Here is an 18,912-nt window from a genome sequence, read left to right as displayed (position 1 = left end):
CTATTGCGGTCGATGATATAAATTTTGTCTTCACTCTACCGACATCATTCACCTGAACCCCAGAGTTCCATTTTCTCTGTCGAGAGAATATTTGCATGATAGAACTTTCTGTCGGGTGTTCAATTGAAGAACGTACATATAGGGAACTAGGTGCCTAGGTGTTGGTTAAGTATCAGAATCAGTGTGTTGGCAACTGCAGAAACCCGTGGCCTAGTTGGTAGGTCAACAATGAGCCATACCTGCTCTAGATCACTTTCTAGGTCACGCACCATGGGTTCGAACCTCTGGGACCGCAAGTCGCCGTCGAGAATTTCGCACTCTCTAGGCTGGGTTTGTCATCTTTTTTTATATCTCTCTAGTATTCTCCTCCCCGTTGCCCGCTTTTAGAGTATGTAAACGTAGTATCTCAATTCAATTAAACCATCCATATGGATTATATAACGTTTTGGGTGTTTACTTTAGCAATATGGATATAGGACTAGGTGGCTGGGCGTTGGTTAAGTATCAGAATCAGTGTCCTGGCAACTGCAGAAACCCGTGGCCTAGTTGGGAGGTCGACCATGAGCCATATCTGCTCTAGATCACCTTCTAGGTCACGCACCATGGGTTCGAGCCCCCCGGGACCGCAAGTCGCTGTCGAGAATTTCGCACTCTCCAGGCTGGGTTTGTCATCTTTTTTTGTATCTCTCCTGTTTTACTCCCCCTTCCCTACTATCAGAGTACATAGACGTAGCTAAAATATATCAGAGTGATATAACATGCTATTGGGTGTTCAATTTAACAATATATCTATACGGAACTAGGTGGCTAAGTGTTGGTTAAGTATCAAAGTCAGTGTGTTGGCAACGATATATTGTGACCCACGTCAGAAAGTCTCTCACTTCACGTCATGCCTTTACCTGGCAGTGCAGAAGCTAGACATAGGTCCCCTTGTCCCCCTCCTCTGACAATATGTTTGTCGACTGATTTTGACGCTCGCCCTATTCGGCCTCGGATACCAGCCGGTATTGTGCTTGAAGCTTTGGATGTTTCTCCAGTGTGTTGTGCAGTTTGTCAACCTTGTATATCTGATTGGAATCGGGAGTCGGACGAAGTCAGTCTATTGAGCTTTGTTTGCGAGGTGTTCATTTCCCAGTCTAGTGAAGATTCAGAAATAATCTAAATCTTAGGTCTCCAGAATTGAGATGACGTCAGATTTGCAAGGGTCTTCATTTCAGACCACGATAAATCTGAGGCGCGTACCGTGATCATCACCAGTGAGATGATGGTAGAGGGTATTCTTTGACATCTCGAGTTTCCTGTTTTGTCCTAAGGCAAGCTGAATGCAACAGAGCTGCCGAAGGCTCAAGAATGACATAAGCTTAACCTTTCATCTTACAGATGAGTGACGAGGTTGTACACACCTTTCTGGTAGCTTGTTAGTTCGAAGTAGACAGGGAACTCGGTATCTTCATCCATACCTGCTAGCACCCAACAACCATTGACTTGAGGCCCACCCTGGATTTCCATAGTACTCTGCTATGCACTTCCCTTGGTATCGTTGTTACCCATCTTTCCAACGTATCTGTCATTAACGCGCTTGAATCTAGGTTAGTAACGATGCCGCCGGCAAGGAGTTCACGTGGAGAGCCACAGAAATGGGAAGATTGGGTACAGGCAGTCTACCCTTTCAGTAACAGCCTATCCCCAGCCAACAAAATTACTTAGGCTTGGGCTGCGACGATTTGCGATAGTGTACATATGTCTGATTCGTTACCATAGACCTTGGCGAGGACTTTGAGTTCCATGACCAGGGTTTCCAGCGAGCAATGCCATCCATGTATCATCTATTCCCAAGCAATTAATGAACATCTGTTTATCGTCTGCTTGCAACTTCATTACACACTCGTGCCGTGTAGTCAAAGACCTCATATTTCATCTTGTATCTGAAAACTCTCCAAGTTCGCTATTAAGCTATCTAAATGGTAATCAGATGGTATCCCTAATAGGATCCTTCTCGGCATCTTCGATCTTCTTCAAGAATTCCGCCGCAGCTTTAGCATCGCCGGGGAAAATATTCTCAGCAATCATCCGGCGCGGCGAACTACCAAGCCATTGGAATAGAGAGAAATCCCGGAATCGATCTGCGCGGAAGATTTCTAACATCTCTAGAGGTTCATTGTCACTCAGGTTCTCAACAAAGTGTCCCATATTCCGAGGCACGATGCCGACGTCCCCGGCCATGTAGTTGAATGTTCTGGCATTTCCTTCCGCGGCAAAGATCGTAACTCGGGCACGACCTTTCTTGAAATATGTCCATTCGTCGGCGTTGGGGTGCCAGTGCATCTCGCGTAGTGCGCCCGGGGCGATCTCTAGATGGGCGGCTGCCACGGTTTTGGAAATTGGGAAGTTTGTGGAATCGGTAATACGCACTAGACCGCCGCTCGTTTTAAGAGGCTCTTGCGCGTGCATATGATGTGTGAAGTTTATCTTTGACTTCTTGAATGTGCGCGGTTTTTCCTGGTCAATGCTTCCGGGGGTTGAGCCTTGGAATATGTACTTCTCGGATGTGGGGATATTGTCGAATTGTTCTGGGGACATCCGGAAGTTCTCTGCTAGAACTGCTTTGGGGGTATGTGCTGGAGACAGCGTTAGTATTTATATTTCAGAGATTGGGACATATACAAGTCAACATACCCAACCAATCAGTCAAGACGAAGGTGGACTCTTCGGAGAAGTTCCCATCATCAAAGATGAGAAGGAACTCTGTACCATTTTCGCCGAGACCTTGGAGCGAGTGTGGATGTCCAGCGGGGAAATACCACAGATCTCCTACCTCCAAGTCGTCCATAAAAGTAGCACCCTCTAAGTCTAGTGCAGTGACTCGCACTTTTCCAGCAAGAACATACGCCCATTCAGCTTCAGTGTGCCAATGCAGTTCGCGAATGACACCTTGATCCAGACGCATATTCACACCGGCGAGTTCACGGCTAGTGGGCAGCTCGCGGATAGTTGTTTGTCGAGTCCATCCGCCTTCCTATATATCCATGGATACATGTTTAGATAACGATGTACAGCATATCATATTACAATGACCATACCTCAATCCGAATATGTGAATCTGCAAAGCTCCATCGCATATTAGGCATACTGCCATGGTCGGTACTCGGCGGACGAACAAGATCGGGGTTCTGGCGTTCGCGATCTCGATTCCGAGGTCCCATCACGGTTGTACCATCGCCATTGCGGAACGGCAGTGGCTGTCGATCATCCCCAACAGAGTCGACCTTGTGATCATATGGGTCTCGATGTCCCGGAGAGAAAGGCGGGTCTCGTGAAATAGGCTGTTGACCGAACCATTCTGCGGGATGGCCGGCTGGTACTTGGAGTAGCTTCTGTATGCCGTGGTCCGGGGCAGGGATAGCCCATGTAGACTGGAGACATGCCAGGTTTAACAGAAGGTGTATAATCTGCATGGTGTGCTTGAAAATTAATGAATTACACAGAGAAAAAAAATAGGAAGCTCTAAGAAGGTAAATGCACAGGTGTAAACTCAGAAAATGCGTTCTCCGCATCGACGTCACGACATTACTCATATCCCGGTCGCATCTCTCGTCTCCAACGATTTACTCCAACAAATTTGCCGATTACATTTCAGCGCACTCTGATGATCCCTGAGGGGTGGATGACGGAGTTTCATTCTTTGCCGAGCTCGAGATCGAGTTCCTACGCCGCGGGCTCCACATAAAACAACTTCCCTTCATTTCAATCCGTCCACCACCTCACCTCACCACCAATGTCTAGCGAAACCGACGCCCTGTTGGGCAATCACAGATGCTCCAAGCCCTCTCGGTTATCCCGGGTATCCAAACACCTGCGCAGTGACCTCGACCCGACGTACGGCGACCTGGTCCTGATATTCTGTTACGTCATCACCGGCCTCCTGGACAGCTCCGCGGTACTCATATGGGGCTCCTTCGTGAGCATGCAAACCGGCAACACTGTATATTTTGGCCTGGGTCTCGTTGGCACTGAAGATGATCGCTGGATCAAATCTGGAGTCTCTATTGCGGGGTTCTGTCTGGGCTCACTGTGTTTCGCCATCTTCCACCGTGTCTTCCCGGCGAGACGGAGATGGGTGCTCTGTGCGTCGTTCCTTGCTCAAACCTTGTGTGTCTGTATTGCCGCTTTGATCGTTACGATTTATCGGCCGACTCGCGGTGAGCCCTTGAGTTGGTTGGTCCTCGTCCCGGTGGCGCTCATCGCATTCCAGAGTAGTGGGCAAGCTGTGACGAGTCGTGTTTTGAACTTCAATGGCTTGACTAGTGTTGTTCTCACCAGTACTTATTGCGATTTGTTTTCGCATCCTGATTTCCTATCGAGGAAGGTGGTCGGTCATGCCGAGGAGATGCGGCGGATCGGTGCAGTCTTGTGTTTGTTGCTCGGCGTGGTCTTGGGGGGTCTCTGGGCTCATAGCTCTGTGGGCATGATGGGGGCTTTGTGGACCGCGGCGGGTTTGAAATTAGTGATTGTTGTCACTTGGTTGGCCTGGAATGGAAAGAGTGAAGATAATACCGAATGAGTTTTACAAGACAGGTGGACGGTCGCGGTACTAGATACATTGTGTACTGGTGTTGATGCTGGGTTGATATAGATGATACTACAAAGATGATACTAAAATATATACTATCTGAGCTGTATGCAATGGTGCTAGTTCCAACTGCTATTGAATTGATTGGACCTCTTTCCATTGAGTTGGAATAATTATGTTAATACACCGGGTCTTTCGATATCCATATTAATAACCCCGGGCCATTGCAATTCAGAGGAAGGAGATGCGGGGTGCCGAGGTCAATGTCTCCAAAGCCGTATTTTGACCCTGTCTCTACCCTGTTATAGCGATTGATCATGTTGGAGAAATTGGAGTATTGGAGTAAGTCCTTTCAGAAACCGCGACCGGGAATATGAGGGATGGTCTTGTACTTCGTCTTTCGTAGTTATATACTATTACAAAGTAATGGGAAATGGCGATACGTATGATGCTCTGAAATACCGTTCTGAAATTAATCAAATATTCTAGACTATGGGTGTTTTTCTTTCCTTTTCTCTTTCTTTCTCTCTCCGGTTTTAAAGCAGCAATATCAATCATTGACTGGACATGTAGCACTCGCCATAGAAAGAAGCAGAAACATTACAGCGAAGAGAAACACTTCCCCCAAATTCCCAAACTGGACATGAACATGATTCCAGAAGAAGCCCGGTCGCAATACTAAGAGGCCGTACGAGCCAACCCAAGCAAGTCCAAGCATAGATAACGGCATTGGGGACTGACTCGATGTACAGTCACTTCTTCTCAACGTCAACGGTTTTTTTTTTTCCTTTTCCCCTGTCTGCACGGGACTTCTTGGATGCTGTAGGTTGCCCTTCCTCTTCCTCCTCTTTCAAATCAGACTCGGAAATTTTGACATCATTCTTTTCGATTTCCTCAACTTTCACATCAGCCCCAGCAGCCTCAACAGCAATTTCCTTCATATCTTCTTCATCTGTATCTTCACCAGACTCCAGCTTATTAGCCTTGTATAGATCTTTGAAAAGCCGATCCATGTCCTGCACCACGCGCTCATAGACGGAGTGGATCGACTCAAGTGCCTGCCACTTCTCCCCAAATTTGCTTTTTCCTTTCATGTTGGTTTGGTCAAGTGGAGACTGATAGTATGTGCTATCATATTCCACAGGTCTCTTGCGCCTTTTTGCTTGCAGGTATTGAAGGGGGGGGGACTCGGACCAACCTATTTTTTTCCTATTGTTAGATTGTTTCAAGTTCATGTCGTGCGCTGCATCGCTTGAAAATTCTAAAGCATGTCGGAATCAAGGATGGAGAACTCACAGTACTCCCTTTGCTATTATCCTCATGTCTGTCGCCGTTCACTTTCTGATTGTCAAGCCCTAGCCCGGAACCTTATTAGATCGTAGTATACCTTGAGCAGATACCGACTTACATATGGAGCATCTGTAACTCTGTGATTTTGAAAAGAAACAGTTCATACAACAACCTCCCTGGAGATACGGGCTGCGGCTGTCACAGAATAACAATACAACTTTCAAAGGGGCCACAACCACGCTTGCAAGACTGGCAGGCTTCTTTATGTGTCATTACATCTCCACAACGTTGACCATGGGCAGCAATAGCCTTTCCAGTGTAGGAAATGGTGAGGGAAACCTCTCCCGACTTTGACCAATCGACATCCCGGATAGGTTTGAGTTCAGATATGATCTTGCACAATCGCGAGCTATTTGCAAGGTCTTCAACCTTAACATTCATATTCTGGTCCAAATAGAACAGGTAATCTATGAAACCATAGTGTCAGCACTAACCTAGATGACTATTGTACGGGTTTGAACAAAGACTGGGTAATTGACTCTTGCTGCCCATCTCGATATCAAACCCTGCATCCAACTGTGCTCATTAACAACTGATACAACACTCAATATTATAATACTGAAAGGCTGTGAACTGATGGGGGCCGATAAAGAAAGACATCCAGTGTTGGGGGATGAAGAGGAAAGGAGGGTGTGGAAATCTACTCCATATTTATATGCCACCAATCCACGGGGGCCACAAACACAAATATGGCCTCAGGTCATGTTAGGATGCATGCCTTGTTTTTTAGGCTGGCCAGCTGCAAAGCTAACTAGCTTTCTATATGTTTGTAGAAGAATCAACCTTCCCTCTTTCTCTCTTAGTCCAACCGTTAGCAACCTTTTACCCACGTAGCGACCATTCATACGATATCTGGGTCCTGCAAAGCCCGGATCATGATGAGATAATCATTGATCTGGAGAGTCCACTTCACAACGTCCAACGATTTAGGTCGAAGTTTATACATTCATTGCATTTTCATCATCTGATGCCTAGAAGACGGCGTTACTATGTAGTTACAGCCTATAGGAAAACTAAAAACGCATCTCAATTTCAATCGCTCTGTTGGACCGTCACAACAGGGCCAACATAATGCCTTCTGCCCTGGAACGCGTACATCAAAAGACTAACGATAAACACAGCAACGAAGATGACCACACTCCAATTGAAATCTCGCGCCGAGGGGAAAGGACTGGGAGGCCAGAAAGACCAAAAGAGCGCAAAAAGAACATAAAGCAGCCCAGTTATGTTTATTGCAAGACCGAAAGTACCAAGGCTCCAACGTCGAGGAGGCAACGTTTCGGGACAGACGATCTTTCGGTAAATTACGCAGCTGATTGACACCGCATATGTGTACATGAGAGCCGCAACATTGAGAGAGATAATCGCATTGAATGCAACTTGTGACCCGATGTTAATTAATGACAACAAGCCGCTGATCATGCACGAGAGTGCGATGGCTCGCACTGGGATTCGCCGATGTGGGTCGACTCGCGAGATCCAGTCTGCGAAGGGTAGACCTCGATCCCGTGCGAATGCATATGTTTGACGTGCGGTTGATGCGTTGAACAGAATATTACTGAATATAACAGGAACGAGAATTATTGCTGTGAGACCATTGACACCGGAGGTGGACAGGAACTGGCGGAATACGTAGATGAAGGGGAACCCGGTGCTGTCGTTGAGCGCGTCGGGTACTGAGGGTAGAGCGAAAAGGAACCCAATGATTATTGCCAATGCGAGTATTCCGTTACCAAAGTATCCCCATGCGATGGCTATTGGTACATATCGACCTGCGTCCTTGACTTCTTCAGACATGTGTGCAGTAGCGTCGGAACCTGTAGCCATTTGGTATGTTAGTGTTGGACCTGGGAATGTTGATACAGTGCTATACATACTTAGAGACCCGTATATAGCTGTAATCTGACCAATCATCAAGCTGATACTCATAGTCGACCAGTTCCCACCATTGTGGAACGAGGTAAATACGGTTGTTGCGGAGTTGTGAGGAGCCATAGCGAATAGGACAACCACAATGACGACCCAGCATATCAAATGCAGTGCGAGAAGGAGGTTCTGGATTCGTGGTATCCAGCTTGCTGCATAGACATTGAAAAAGTAAATGACAGCTATCATCGCGAATACGAATAGTGTTCCTTGCCAATTTTGGGGCTTGTAGCTCGGGTCACGGAGGGAGATGAGACCTTGGATGATAGTCCCGGTTAGAAACGAGCCAGATGCAGCACCTGCCTGCCAGGCTAATACGGACATCCATCCTGTATCGCAACTGTTAACGGTTGAGAGGAGTCATCACACGAGAAATCTCACCAGTGGTGTAACTCAGAAACTTCTGGTATCGGGGTGAGGAAAACTCCGATACCCAATGGTATTGCCCTCCTGACGTAGGTGCCCTAGTGCATCGAACAAGGATATGTGAGAAACTTCCGACCGTGAAAGCCATCGATCAATTAGAACTCACATCGAAGCCATCTCGGCTAGCGAAACGATGATGAAACCAAACCCAACGAAGGTCCACATGTAAGACCAAAATACACCAGCGAGGCCACCATTTTCAAAACCTTGCGTGTTTGAGCTATTACCAGGGAATTAGTGGCTTATGTGATGCCGCTGGCAGAGACTTTCTCTTACATGAGTATGAACTCCCAGGTAGCTTGAAGAACCGCTGAAAAGCTCAACGCTGCAAGGGGTCGAAAGTTGCGCTGCGAACGTATCAGTTCATGGTGTCCAATTTCCATGAAGGAGAACAAACAACACCTTCAATTCCTGGATTTTTCCCATACGCGTCATATCATCCTGATCCTGTGGGCTGCCCTCCATCTCTGGTCGACCTTTCGTAGGGTGTTCTTCTTCCATCTTGTGAACCCTGTCAAAGGAAAGGATATTACCTTGTGTTTGCGGACTTTCCGGTGGCATTGTGATGATTGAAGTCGGTCAAGTTAGGTGCTAACATATCAAGACTGTTTAGGTACAGAGGAGCTGACCTCCAATGTGGGATATTAATCAAAGATAAAACAGACGAACTGAAATTGGAGATACAAAAACACAAGAGGCACTCGGCTTTGTTAAGTCTGGCCAATCTCGGCTGTTCCGCTGCAGGCATCCCCTAGAGTGATACAGCGAGTCGACTTGAAGCCGAATTTCAGCCCACCCCTATGTTACATACCCCTCGATGAACGACGAAATCTACCGACAATGCACACAAGGCCACATGGCAGGCCCTTCGCAAAGAGTCGGACCGGACTCGGCTTAACCTTTATAAATGTTGGGTGTATTTTGAAGTCGCACAGCGCGTTTGAATCCATATCTGGGGGGGGGGACCTCTCGTCCTCGGGTGGACTAGTACTTGATCCCTGCCAACTGCCGCACTGTGTTTACTAGGATCAGCATTCCCGTGTATCATCGAAAAGAAGAAATGAAATCCAACACCGAGCCAATCCCTCGGGTTGCAGCACGTAAATCGATGTCTCAACTGAATTCACCAACGAACCTATCAAAACACTACTCGCGGGTTGCTGCCGCTTTGATCTGATTGTCTCCCCGTCCGTTGAGGGCGTTAATTCCATTCCGTATGTCGGCTTCCATCTGCATGTTCCCGTGTGGACGTAAGCCCAATCAAATCCCGGCGTTGTACAAAGAAATTTGATTTGGCAGTCGTTCTGAGAGGGGTTGACCTTGCCACTGGAGATAAGTCTGGGGCAATTTAAAACGAATGTGCCTCGAAGAAAATCACATGGGTGTTGGAGTTAGTGAGATCAATAAATCTGCTAGAATATTATTTCGGTATGTCTTTATTTTTGGAGTCCTGCCCTGCCCAAAATGTCATCCCCCGTGTACCCAGTTGGTTGCGATTGAAACTGGACATCATTTCACTTGGTTGTATTCGGCACAATGTAAATGCAACAGTACCACTAAACCCTCCGAGTCACCATAACCCACTGAGTACACATCCCACTCCCTAGATGGAAATTAACAGAACTGTGCCCTTGTTGTGACTGAGTTATTGGGGCTCTGTATCTTCCTAAATCTACGGTATGCCACACTGGGGAGAACCCCCATGTTGTGCTTGCTGAAACATTAAATGCCCAAGTGATCTGCAACATGGGATGTTAGACCAACCGAATACATTCGCCCCATGACTCGGTACAGAGTACCTCGATAGCTACAAATGTACACCCGATGTATGGTTCCACCGATAGACACAATTGGTTTACATTTGTCGGAATATTTCGTGGGGCTTGTCAATCCATATACGGGCTGCCAAGGATCATGATATCTCACAAAAAGGAAAACCCACGTATTCCCAAAATCGAAAATCAAGCTAAGGACGCATAACAGGAATTCAACGGTATATCCACATCCCATGTCCCCGTGGATCAGCTAATGCACCACGGTCACCCCTCAGTTTGCATCCAGGCTGATAGTGGATGGAGATCTGCTATTCGCGATTAGGATGCCCTGCATCACGGTGCCAATTTTCTGAGTCAGCTAGGTTGTTTGGCTCCAGTTGAATATATCCCCCTTCAAATTCCTAGGAGGAGGTCAGGATATGTTTCGTTCTTTTAGCCATGGCAACTGCTTCCCCAGTGCCACCGGGCATGACACCTCCGCTGACAGTGGATACCGAAACAAACCATAATGGAGTGATTACAGTCATCGCATCTTTTTCATTATTTTTGGTTCTGGGGTCGGTAGGAATTCGTGTGCATTCTGCATACAGTAGAAGAGCCCGACAGTCGGATGATTTGACTTTTGCGGCCACTGTGGTATGTCTTTCCGTCTCAACTAATGCGGACTCTTTGGGAAGATCTTAGTGACTGATCTTAGATAAATCTAGATTCTTTCCTTGGCACAGGTATCTGTGGTCTTTGTGCAGATCCACCTTGGCTGGGGAAAGTCAAAGACGCTGATCGCCGATGAGGATTGGAACTCCATCGAGAAGGTTAGTCGAAGTGATCAGGATACGGGGTTGTTTCTGACATCTCCTTCTAGGCTGCGTACAGTGCAGATATCCTCTACATTGCAGTATTATCCTCATCAAAGGCGTCAACAGCTCTTTTTTACCGGACCATTACTCAACGTAGCTCGCAATGGATGAGCTATGCTCTTCTCGCGGTTACTCTACTCTGCGCTCCTGTTACTATAGTTCTACTGTCACTCCGCTGTGATCGGCATCCATGGTATGATATCAACAAACAATGCTCCGTTTTGGTAAGTCACAGTAACTTGAAATACTATACGTTCGTTCACTCATATTCGCCTAGTTCCCTCACTGGCAAGCCGTCACAGCATTGGATATTATTTTTGAATCTATACTGTTACTCTATCCGATCCGGGCAATCGTCCGACTGCAGACGACACTAAGCAACAAAATCATTGTAATTCTTGTGCTTAGCTGCCGGCTTTTGTACGTTCAATCTCCCGCCTAACCAGTTCGATACATCGATACTAACAATAACCCGACGTACTTACAGTCTCATACCAATCTCCGCGATCCACCTCCATTACATGAGTCAACAAATCAATTCGCCAGATCCAACACTCGAAGGGAGTTTTGCTACCATTGTGGCGGAAATTCATGTGGCACTCAGTGTTCTTGTATTGACAGCGCCACTAATGAAACCATTCATCGCGGCCTACGTTGACGAGAACGGTCTCGCCTATACCGACGACTCATCAAATGCACGAACCAATCATAAAGTCACCCCACATTCCGACCGATCAAATGAGACATATCCCGGGTCACGGATGAGTAACCCCCCAACGAAACCCAGAATTTTGAAGAGTATTGAAATATCGGTGGATCGCGACGATGTGGAGCTTTTGGAGAGACGATGACGCCCTCAACGGGGGGCCCGGGATACTATACACACTACACTTAATGAACACACCTATTAGAAACCACTCACCTACCTCCAATTGTTCTCAATATGGGCCGGCAAGATGGTCTCAATATTTTAACCTGCTATTTGGTGTACGATGGTCATAGAATTTACGTGTAGAGTTTAATTAACATCCACTTCGATAAGGGTGACAATCAGATATATATCCAGTTCAGATGCGCCAGGTCCAACTTCGGATACCATCGGACAATATTGCATGTGAAAGTTAGCAATACCAAGGATCTAGACATATCATTGGTGACACTGACAGCGGACCATCTTCCTAAACACGAGGGCGTACCACCAAAGCTGCCACACACAGGACATGATCTCCATATCGGGTTATTAGGTGGCGCAACCAAGCGATCAATTGCGCTATGGCTATAATTTTCTTTAGGGCAAGCCCTTCATCTGAGCGCTCTATTCAGCTATATGCCTTCACCTTGCAAACTAAAGAAGTTCATTTCCGAAGTCTTGTCCTGTGGATGCCAACTCCGTAAAGCTTTCCCCACACTATGACATCACCAGTTTGCAGGTAAAATCGACACTACTGATCGAGATATTTTGTTTGGGTATTGCCAGATATTCCACTTGTATCTCTCATTCTAATAATCACCAAAAGTGGTCGCGATTGCTACGGACCTTTCAATAGCGACCCAAGTCACTGCCATGGGAGATTCTCACCATCTCGGTTCAAGTCATGACATTGACAGAAGGAGTTTTTCAATAGAAAAAGAACAGAGAAGACGATCGGAAGTTGATCACATCTCTCATCTTGCAGACCCATTCGGAGATGAAGAACTTGCCGAAGTCAAGTATCGGACTTTACAATGGTGGCAATGCGGCATGATCATGATCGCAGAAACCATCTCTCTTGGTATTTTGTCGCTTCCATCGGCTATGGCAGTGACAGGCCTTGTACCGTACGTTTTCTACTATTTCTAGCTAACTCCTCACCTAACAAGATTCTCACTGCTTTCTAGCGCACTCATTCTCATTGTCGGACTTGGTGCACTCTCAACCTATACAGGATATGTGATCGGCCAATTCAAACTCCGGTATCCGCAAGTCCATAGTATGGGAGACGCTGGGGAGGTGATGTTTCATCCCATGGGACTAGCTCGCTTTGGTAGGGAATTTTTGGGAACCGCTCAGTTACTTTTCCTTATCTTCGTCATGGGCAGTCATATCTTGACGTTTAGTGTCATGCTGGATACAATCACAGATCATGGGACTTGCTCAATTGTATTTGGGATTGTTGGTTTGGTAGTTTCATTCATCTGCGCCTTGCCTCGAACTCTTCGCAAGGTCTCCTGGTTCTCCTTCGCTTGTAGGTATATCGATACCTGTGCTGCAGTGATCTCCTTGCTAATAACCATAGCCTTCGCAAGTATCCTCGGCGCACTTTTGATTACTATGATCTCCATTGCTATCCAGCGTCCGGGTGATGGCAAGATAGACGTGACTACAAAAGTCAGTCTTTCAAAGGGGTTCCTGGCCGTGACAAATATTGTCTTTGCTTATGGTGTGTGCCTGCACCAATCGGCTACCCAAACCTTCCAACTAATTTCTACATAGCTGGCCATGTGGCTTTCTTCGGCTTTATTTCCGAGATGAAGACTCCAACGGATTATCCCAAGACGCTATACCTGCTTCAGGTTACCGATACAAGTATGTATGTGATAGCTGCTGTTGTTATATACATATATGGTGGGAAAGACGTGGCTTCACCCGCTCTAAGTTCGACAAAGCCAATAACAGCAAAGCTTGCATATGGAATTGCTATTCCTACGGTGGGAGAAATTTCTCTACTTCACATGAAAGGTTCCTAACTTCATATTGTAGATTGTTGTATCTGGTGTGATCAACGGGCATGTTGCAGCTAAATATATTTACGTCCGCCTTTTCAGGGGCACTGATCACATGAAGAAGCGCACATTCCTGTCCATCGGATCCTGGGTTGGGATCACCTTTGTGTTATGGGTGATAGCCTGGATCATTTCCGAGGCAATCCCTGTGTTCAATACTTTGCTCAGTCTGATCGTGAGTGTGGCTGGGAATTGCATGTGAGACAGCTACTGACATGGATTCACTGAGTAGACCTCGCTTTTTGCTAGTTGGTTCACCTGTGAGTGGTATTCGGTCTGCATCAACTTGTTAACAGTGCTGACTTGGATAAAAGATGGCTTGAGTGGTATATTCTGGTTGTTCCTAAACCGAGGCCAATACTTGGCTTCCTGGAAAAAGATGGCTCTAACCGTTGTCAACCTGGTTATTGTCGCCATCGGAGCTTGCTTAGTATGTCAAACCTTGTAATAGTGGGCTATATATCGCAATGCTAATTTTGATATAGTGTGGCATGGGCCTCTGGGTGTCTGGTAAGGCAATTCATGATGATACGAGTGGTGCCAGCTTTTCGTGTGGTGCTAGGGGATGAAGACCTTGGTCGGATCGTACAAAATCCCATGTATGTGTGCACAAATCTCACAGATATAGTTCGGCTTTCTCCCTAGTGAATTCAGATCAGCAATCCCAACATATGGGGTCATTCTTTGCTTCCTTTAGCTTCGGCCTGCCCTCAATATCTTAAACTTCTGTGGGAAAATACGTAACGATATCGTCGTTCCAGGGTTATACCACGCATGACTCAGCCCATCAACATGGACAGATGGATTGTTCGCTCGATGCCATGACGTGTTGCAAGATCACCCGTTGTTTTGGGTTCTACAAAAATGACTTTGAATACTGTATTTCTACGGGGTGGACCTTCTGCAATGCTTGCAACGCGTATATGAACGGGCTCACAGTGACGATCTGATTAGTGCCAACGGTTAGTACATTACCAACGAATCAACCCCCTCAATTATCATTATCCATGAGTCTGTAAGATGGCGAACAAAGAGACCCAAACGTCACCATCTCCGCACAACACCCGGGGAGCAGTGCATGATTCAGCGAGCTTACGGACTATGTTTGACGATGGCGACACATACGACGTCCCTGATGCCTTAGAGAGCAACATGGGCTCTGCAGAAAGCAAACCAGATAAAGGCAAAGAAAGCATAATCGTGGACTGGGATGGTCCAAATGATCCGGCATGGCACCCAACTCCCCTCTTTCGTGTATGTACAGGTCTAACGCAATTATAGGAGATGCCGAAGAATTTCCCGCCATGGAGGAAGTGGGTGATCACCATGATGTTAGGACTGATGACAATCTGCGTTACTTTCGGCTCCTCGGTCTTCAGCACAGCAACAAAACAAACAGCGAAAAAGTTCGGCGTCTCCTCAGAGGTAATGGTGTTAGGCGTCAGTTTGTTCGTTCTCGGCTTCGCCTTTGGTCCTATTATCTTCGGCCCCTTGTCGGAGTTGTACGGTCGGAAGCGTCCGCTGTTTTTGGGAATGTTTGTCTTCGCAATCTTCCAGATCCCCGTCGCGGTAGCCCTGAACTTGCAGACACTCTTCATATGTCGCTTTCTAGGCGGACTGTTTGCCAGTGCACCACTTGCCATTGTGAGTCTACTGCATCCTTTCCAACTCTGCTTTGACCCTCGCTCATTGGAATTTGCTCCGCTTAGGTATCCGGTATCCTGGCAGATATGTTTGAGCCGGTAGAGAGAGGCATTGCAATGGCCATCTTCGCTGCAGCGACCTTCATCGGCCCGGTGGCTGGACCAATCGTCGGCCTCGAAACCCCGGCCTATCGGTTAAACTTTCAATCGCTAGAACAGTGTACCGAAGGGGATGTGACACATGATTTTTTTCAAAACATCTGTCCCTTAGTTGAGCTCTCTTTCGGCGACTTGTCATACTCTATCACTCATCCGGGCGATCCACCGCATACCTCCGTTCGTGGAGGACCGAAACTCAAGCCACGAGCACTTGTTGGGTCGGATATTTCAGACAGGAAGATAGTTGACTACCAACTGACGATGGCCCATCGGAAGCCATACCTTGAAGGGGCTGCTACCATAGGAGAGTTCAAAAGACCCCGAGTCATTAGGAGAAGAGAGTGGACACTTGAAAGATCCCCATCAAGTACAACAAAACGCCTTATGCAGGAGATTAGAGGGTATGTCCTATCTACTTTTTAAAAATTGTTCATGTTTAATTGACTTCAAAAAGGTATGCTTATTTGTATAACTACCCACAAGCTTTTGTTTTCGACTCGGTGAGCCTAGTACTATTAAAGTTCTGTGCTACGGATTTGGAGGCTATTCGTGACCAATTGTGTCCTGTTAATATTTGTATCATTCTACGGGAACAAGTTATTCGTGACTAGTGTACGATGGCAGAAGGTATGCGCGCACTTGCCTTAAATGGTTTTACTCGTCTTAGTACAACTGGAGACTCCACTTCCATAACTTCAGGGGATAATATACGGTCATCAACTCAATTGACCCTAGGTAGGCTTAAACGTCAACACGATTTCTTGGGTCAGCCTTTCTGGGTAGACTACCGTACTAGACAGTGGTTTTTTGACCATCCTTCTGGATATTGGCGCGATCTTAGGTTCGTGAGGAGTAGGGATGGTAGTCCGGAATATAAGGGATACTGGTTATGGTTTGACTATAAGGGCCGTTTTGTTGCTGATGATATAAGGAATTGTTTCCTTTCTTAACGTATAGAGCAGGGTATATATTAATAGAGTAGCCTATATATAGGACTATAAATACCGCTGTTTCTTTTAATAATTATTTAAAAATAATCGGCTGACCTAGGGTATTTGTGAATGTAGGCGATTTCAATATAATATTGGTAGTGCTGTTTAAGCTAGGGGGGAGCGGTGCGGACGGAGTATACCGATAAGATGCTATAGGTAGGGCTAGTCCAAACAGTAGTATTGTTACGGGAAGATGTTCGGATCTAACTGGTGGATCATCCTTACTAGGTAAGCGATGCCATAAATTACTGTTTCTTACCCCCTTACATCTGTTGATCATATGACGTAGAGGTTTGATAAATATATGAGGCGCGTCATCCCCCAATTCTCTCCGTGGACACTCTCAAAGCTCCTATACAAGTCTATACTATGCCTCCCCTTCCCCAGAACCGGAATTTATCCAAGGTATATAAGATAGGTGCTATAATTTAGGAGAATATTTGATTAAACTCATCGCCTTAGATACTCTACTTGGATAATTATCCAATTTATTCAACTAACGTACAGCTTTTAGATAAACGCCGTACTGTTTATCGCTTCACACTTGATCCGAGCTCATATCGACACTCGATTCCCCAGACTATCACATCAGTTATTGTCAAACGGCAAAAGAATGATTGGGAGAAAGAATTTCGGAATGAGAAAGCAGTCTACGACAAATTGAAAGAGCTCCAAGGAAAAGTGATTCCCTTTTTTTGGGCAAGGTTATTATGATGGACTCCCTGCACTTGTATTGTCCGAGATTGATGGTGTTACTCTCTATGAACTGGCCCGCAGTAAGAACGACTTTCCTGCAGAAGCTTTGAGGCCTTATCTCGAGGATGTCTTCCGTCAGTTTTCAGAATATGGCGCTTTGTATCGAGATCAGAGATTGGATAATTTTCTACTCTGTGATCAGGGCAACGAACGATTCAGAGTGATGGCTGTTGATCTGGAACAAGTCGATTTCCCTGATCACCTGAACCCCTGGGAAAGACTGGTTAACTCGGACGGCGCAATGTCTATAATGCAAGATTTCGAAGATATGCAGCATCCACATCGTGACCCATCTCCTCTACGAAGCTGGCGGGTTAGCGGGTAATTTCGACATCGTTTTTTTATGTGTTATTGGCGGGTTCGTCACAATTTCATACTTGGGCTGGCGTTGGACGGAGTACATTACGGCTATCTTGGCGTTTGCTATGGCTGGCATCGGAGTACTAGTAATCCCCGAGACCTTTGAGGGGACACTACTTAAGCGACGTGCTAGGCGACTGCGCACCAAAACCAAGAACTGGGCCCTCCATGCAAAGGTAGAAGAGAAGGTAGTGAGTCCTCGAGATATTGCGATACGATACCTTCTGCGCCCTTTTCAAATGCTCGTGCAGGAACCCATTCTTCTGCTTATTACCCTTTACGTCGGCTTCATCTATGGGTTTCTGTACCTATGTTTCGTGGCCTACCCGATCTCCTTCCAAGAACAGCGTGGCTGGAATGAGGGCGTTGGAGCATTGCCGTTTGTCGCCGTCATTTGTGGTGTTTTTTGTGCTTGTTTGATTATAGTTGTATTTTCGTTGACGAGGTATCGAACGTTCATGATCCGTAATGGTCGAGTTCAGCCAGAGGAGCGATTGCTTCCTATGATAATTGGAGGTATCATATTGCCTGTGGGCATGTTTTGGTTTGGCTGGACGTCAAACCACCACATCACTTGGGTTCCTCAGGTTATATCTGGGGCCTTCTTGGGTTTAGGAGTACTATTAATATTCTTGCAGGTATTGTTATCCTAATTGGAGAATCCCGGCTATTCCCCAAATACTGACGAGTATTGACAGGGGCTCAACTACATCGTGGATGTTTATCCCACGTATGCAAATTCTGCGATGGCCGCCAACTCTTTCTTTCGTTCTTGGCTGGGGGCTGGGTTTCCCATGTTTGCATCGGTAATGGTAAGCTTTGTATGTTTACCAGGTACTACAAGGACTAGGCTGACCACGATCCAACATAGTTCCACAACCTTGGCGTCAATTGGGCGATGACTTTGCTAGGTTGTCTAACCGCCGCTTTGTTCCCTGTTCCCATTGTGTTTTTCATCTATGGGCCGAAGATACGGTCATGGAGTAGGTTTACTGTAAAGGAAGAATGAAGGGCAAGCTATGAAAAGGGTCCGTGGAGCAGAAGCAAGCAGAATCATGGTGTATAATTTCATCCGATATAGTGACATCAGTGATTTTGACCGGAATGTTATACTGGTATGAATTGATCTAGTATTACCAGGTCGAATATGTAGATTCCACGAAATCTTGGTATTGATAGCCTGAACTCGTTATTCTGGACCGAGGCCTGGGGAAATATCACTTTTTTGGTGTTCATTGTCAAGTTTTTATGCAATTGCAATGACCACAGTTATACAGTTATGGAGCCGTCACACCGGTTCTCGGCTGACAATTCGAAAATCCACCAAAAGACAAA

At 46.4% G+C, this 18,912-nt stretch overlaps 7 protein-coding genes across 7 annotated transcripts; 4 read left to right on the top strand and 3 right to left on the bottom strand.

The window, feature by feature from the left end:
* Positions 1 to 1,968: 1,968 nt before the first annotated feature.
* Positions 1,969 to 3,455, bottom strand: N7487_009187 (uncharacterized protein; the record flags this gene model as incomplete). Its single annotated transcript, XM_056876917.1, has 3 exons — positions 1,969 to 2,618; positions 2,677 to 3,016; positions 3,081 to 3,455. 3 exons carry the CDS (start codon positions 3,453 to 3,455, stop codon positions 1,969 to 1,971), a joined length of 1,365 nt encoding a protein of 454 aa, XP_056725497.1.
* A 320-nt stretch (positions 3,456 to 3,775) lies between these two features.
* On the top strand, positions 3,776 to 4,561 carry N7487_009186 (YoaK family protein; the record flags this gene model as incomplete). The annotated part of the gene is made up of 1 exon (XM_056876916.1): positions 3,776 to 4,561. One exon carries the CDS (start codon positions 3,776 to 3,778, stop codon positions 4,559 to 4,561), a length of 786 nt encoding a protein of 261 aa, XP_056725496.1.
* A 761-nt stretch (positions 4,562 to 5,322) lies between these two features.
* On the bottom strand, positions 5,323 to 6,327 carry N7487_009185 (uncharacterized protein; the record flags this gene model as incomplete). The annotated part of the gene is made up of 2 exons (XM_056876915.1): positions 6,154 to 6,327; positions 5,323 to 5,768 (listed from the first exon to the last, which is right to left on the bottom strand). The coding sequence occupies exons 1-2, from the start codon at positions 6,299 to 6,301 to the stop codon at positions 5,323 to 5,325; spliced, it is 594 nt and encodes a 197-aa protein (XP_056725495.1). The 5' UTR covers positions 6,302 to 6,327.
* Positions 6,328 to 6,952: 625 nt separating this feature from the next.
* On the bottom strand, positions 6,953 to 8,833 carry N7487_009184 (uncharacterized protein; the record flags this gene model as incomplete). The annotated part of the gene is made up of 6 exons (XM_056876914.1): positions 6,953 to 7,737; positions 7,798 to 8,175; positions 8,228 to 8,310; positions 8,379 to 8,492; positions 8,549 to 8,619; positions 8,675 to 8,833. The coding sequence occupies 6 exons, from the start codon at positions 8,831 to 8,833 to the stop codon at positions 6,953 to 6,955; spliced, it is 1,590 nt and encodes a 529-aa protein (XP_056725494.1).
* A 1,652-nt stretch (positions 8,834 to 10,485) lies between these two features.
* N7487_009183 (uncharacterized protein) lies at positions 10,486 to 11,755 on the top strand (the record flags this gene model as incomplete). Its single annotated transcript, XM_056876913.1, has 5 exons — positions 10,486 to 10,683; positions 10,755 to 10,859; positions 10,910 to 11,128; positions 11,182 to 11,324; positions 11,392 to 11,755. 5 exons carry the CDS (start codon positions 10,486 to 10,488, stop codon positions 11,753 to 11,755), a joined length of 1,029 nt encoding a protein of 342 aa, XP_056725493.1.
* Positions 11,756 to 12,651: 896 nt separating this feature from the next.
* N7487_009182 (uncharacterized protein) lies at positions 12,652 to 14,236 on the top strand (the record flags this gene model as incomplete). The annotated part of the gene is made up of 9 exons (XM_056876912.1): positions 12,652 to 12,722; positions 12,783 to 13,129; positions 13,181 to 13,324; positions 13,378 to 13,470; positions 13,561 to 13,592; positions 13,645 to 13,842; positions 13,900 to 13,927; positions 13,982 to 14,097; positions 14,153 to 14,236. 9 exons carry the CDS (start codon positions 12,652 to 12,654, stop codon positions 14,234 to 14,236), a joined length of 1,113 nt encoding a protein of 370 aa, XP_056725492.1.
* A 757-nt stretch (positions 14,237 to 14,993) lies between these two features.
* On the top strand, positions 14,994 to 15,892 carry N7487_009181 (Bicyclomycin resistance protein; the record flags this gene model as incomplete). Its single annotated transcript, XM_056876911.1, has 2 exons — positions 14,994 to 15,311; positions 15,377 to 15,892. The coding sequence occupies 2 exons, from the start codon at positions 14,994 to 14,996 to the stop codon at positions 15,890 to 15,892; spliced, it is 834 nt and encodes a 277-aa protein (XP_056725491.1).
* Between the last annotated feature and the right edge of the window lie 3,020 nt (positions 15,893 to 18,912).

Source organism: Penicillium crustosum, assembly GCF_028827405.1.
Source record: "Penicillium crustosum strain IBT 35664 chromosome Unknown utg000004l_segment0_segment0, whole genome shotgun sequence".
NCBI classification, from domain to species: domain Eukaryota; kingdom Fungi; phylum Ascomycota; class Eurotiomycetes; order Eurotiales; family Aspergillaceae; genus Penicillium; species Penicillium crustosum.
This window is presented reverse-complemented; position numbering and strand designations above follow the sequence as displayed.